The 3,572-nt window shown below is 44.8% G+C and overlaps 1 gene segment (V, D, J or C); it reads left to right on the forward strand.

Moving 5' to 3' along the window:
* The first annotated feature begins 2,715 nt into the window (after positions 1–2,715).
* On the forward strand, positions 2,716–3,572 carry LOC105511234. The segment is given in 2 exon segments: positions 2,716–2,869; positions 2,980–3,572. Coding segments are annotated over 2 exon segments (474 nt in total).

The raw sequence follows: 3,572 nt of genomic DNA on the forward strand, positions 1-3,572 counted from the left end.
CCTGATGTGGCAATTCTCCATTTTATGTACACAGAACTCTCCGAATTCTGTTTATCAGCTAAAGCAGGGGTTCACAACAAAGTCAGCAAAGTATCAGGGCTCAGCTAACAAAACAGGAGCCTGTCCCATGCACTGAAGATCTTAACTGATGGGAGAAGCCATTTCTTCTCTTTGTCGGCTGCACATATGGGTACATATTTTACCTAACGTTATGATCACAAACGCGGTGTTGGTAAAAATGGTTGATGAGCATAAGCATAAAGGAAGGGGAAGGAAAGCATTTCTAAGATCAAGAGACAATTTGGATTATCAGTGAGTACTTTATTTAAGAGAGAAATATTTGGAGAGGCATGAAATTCCATGGCAATAGGTAAACTGGAAAGTGTTGAGGAGAAGCCAGTGGAGGCAGCCTTGTGCCTTGTAGACTCCTTTTCTTCAAGAAGGGTGACCAGCAAAAGTCTCTCCCAATTCTAATGAAAGTCTTCTTGAACTCTCCTCAACAGCAAGTGATAGCTTGATGACAGGGGATATTGGGAGACATGGAAAGGACTTTGGAAACAAATCCCTAGGCAGTGGTGAGCCACTGGTCCTACTCCAAGTGAAACAACATGATGAAACTGATATTTTGGTACAGGAACACTGAAAGTAGTATGGATCAGAAAGGAGATAGATTTTGGGGTGGTCTGAAGGATTAGGAGACTTCTAAATATCCTCCATGAAAGAAAGGGTTTATGTAAAGCATTGTGGACGATATACACTTGAGGCTCTGGATTACGTTGTCTCTTGGAAAGTGTTGGGTTTTATTCTGGGAGGGTTAAATGTAGGACTTGCTACGGTCTATTTCAGCTTCGCCCTCCCTCTTAGGGAGCCCCAGCACGTGGTCATCATTGCTAGCGCATGGCCTTCCCAGGGTCTTAGTGGGAATCACAGTGTATTCACCACATCACTCCACTGTAACTGGGTCCGAATGCTCTGGCTCTTCTGAAATCTCTGCCCATGTCTTCAGCCTTCCAGAACTTGTTCTCTGCTCAGCCTTCGGGTCTGCCATCCTCTGCATACACAATTTAGGATCTGGCTCAGGAAAAAAAGGGGGGGCGGGTTTCTTACATATGATTTTTGGGTTCCTTTTTTATTACACTGTGTCCTAAATCCCAACTGTCTTGGAGTCAGTTATGTCCTAGCTTCAATCACATATAGTACTGCTATTTGGTACAGACATGTTTACTTGACTTTATTTCACGTTTACCATTCCACTCTTCACTCTTCTTTCTCACAACTCTGACTGGCCTGAGGTCATTCTCCTCTTCAGATCCATCCGGAATTCAGAGGACTTAAACTCACCTATCACCCACCCTGTGCTTTGAGAAAGGTTTCTGTTAGCTACTGACCTCAGGGCAGTTAAGCCTTTCATTGTCATTGTTATTCAAGGTAGGTTGAATTCCATTAAAAAAAAAAAAAAATCCTTGAAATTTGGTTCACTTATTGAGAGCGACACAATGCAATCAAATTTTTTTTAATTCAATTTTTTTTTCTTTTTTGGTGGAAGGGCCAAGAATTGTTTCCTTGCTGAAGCAGACTCCTATCATAATAACTTTAATAGTAACAACGTCAGCCTTTAAATCAGGTTGATGTTAGGTTCTTATCTAAGAATGAAATAAATCCAACCACAGCAAGTTGAAGGTCTCTCATGTGTGGAACCTGTTCAGGAAGAGACGATTCAACCACTTTTCTTAAATTCTGATGTACATGCCTTTACATTCTTGGCTTTAAGGGCCACATAAAAATAATCCAAAACAATTTACACATGAGAATATTAGCGATCTAATACTTTCCTCCTGGCCCAGCACATCTCCAAGTGTGAAAATCTCTAAATTATCAACCCATAGTTTCATCATGGTAATGCCTTTCTACCTCCAACATAGATTTTTATGTAACTGATTTATAACTACAACCCTAACCCTACAATCAAATTGTCATTACAAAAGAGTAACAAATATGTACTATAACGGTAGATGGTTAAAATCACTTAGGGATTATGAATCATTTCATTTTTGTGTTTATTTGTACTTATCTTTTGTGTTTATTTATTATGTCAGCTTCAAGCTGATTCCCCTTTCCCGTGCTCCCCACACCTTGCGTTGTTCTTTTTCAGCATCCTGTGTATGTTAGCCCTAAACCCAGCCAAGCCCCATGCCCTCCACTTCAGGGACAGAGGGTGGCTCATCCCTGTTGTGTCCCACAGCTCCCTCCCCAGTGCCTGGTTGCTGGTTGGCATCACAGTCATACCCTTGAATGCTGGACGCTGGTCCACACTGCATCCGTGGTCATGCAGTCATCCTGCCTCCACAGAACCGGGCAAAAAGGGCTCTACCGTGCTTAGACATTAAGGGAAGGGACATTTTGAGTGGCGCTGTCTTGTGTGATCCCACAGGGGAGAAGGAGATTCCTTAAATGGGAGTGGTCTGTCCTTGAGAGGAATCCTGAAAGACAGGGGAACAGAGATAGCGGGAGGATCCACATAATGAGAAAGCAGCTGAGAGCAAAGAGCCCCTGCCAGAGGAATATCCTTGGGGGATAAAAAGCTGGCTCTGCCCTTTCTGCCCAGCCCATTCATCCCAGCCCAGACTATTCAAATCTACCTTCTATCAGGACCCAGAAAGGATGTAAAACCTCCAGGAATAAATATCCCCTGGGTCTGGGGAAGCTGTCAGGAGCAGTGACATCACAGGAAAAACCACCAACCAGGGCCAAGGAGACCAGAGCCCAGCCCCTCGCCCAGAGGACCCCAGTCAGAGGCCTTATCTCAGACCCGAGGCTAGCATGGGCTGCAGGCTGCTCTGCTGTGCAGTTCTGTGTCTCCTGGGAGCAGGTGAGTTGGCTTCAAATCAGCTGTCCTCGATCTCCAAGCTTTTTGCTTATGATTGCAGCAACAACCCTCCTCCTGGGCTCTGCCTGAATTTTGTCCCATTCCCCCCACAGTCCCCATGGAAACTGGAGTTAGGCAGACACCAAGACACCTGGTCATGGGAATGACAAATAAGAAGTCTTTGAAATGTGAACAACATCTGGGGCACAATGCTATGTACTGGTACAAGCAGAAAGCTAACAAGCCACCGGAGCTCATGTTTGTCTACAACTTTAAAGAACGGGCTGAAAACAACAGTGTGCCAAGTCGCTTCTCACCTGAATGCCCAGACAGCTCTCACTTATACCTTCACGTACGCACCCTGCAGCCAGAAGACTCAGCCCTGTATCTCTGCGCCAGCAGCCAAGACACAGCCTTGCAGAGTCGCCGCTTTCCTGTGCAGAAACCTTCAGGGTCTGCCAGGAAGCTGTGGGGGCCATGCAGGGCTCGGGTGAACATTTCCTGCAAGAGCCCCGACAGAAGCTTCAGAACATCATAGCACCTGCTAATTCATCCTTGTGGCAACTTTACATCCTGTGCTCATATTTAGAGTGTGGGTTTTCTTTAGCATGTGACTCTGCCCTGTCAACTGATTTGAAAACGATAAACACATACAGATCTAGTCTTTTTAAAATCCCTTTTTAAATTGTAAAATGAAGCAAGCACG

The sequence above is a fragment of the Colobus angolensis genome, unplaced genomic scaffold (genome assembly GCF_000951035.1).
Source record: "Colobus angolensis palliatus isolate OR3802 unplaced genomic scaffold, Cang.pa_1.0 Scaffold2, whole genome shotgun sequence".
NCBI lineage: Eukaryota > Metazoa > Chordata > Mammalia > Primates > Cercopithecidae > Colobus > Colobus angolensis.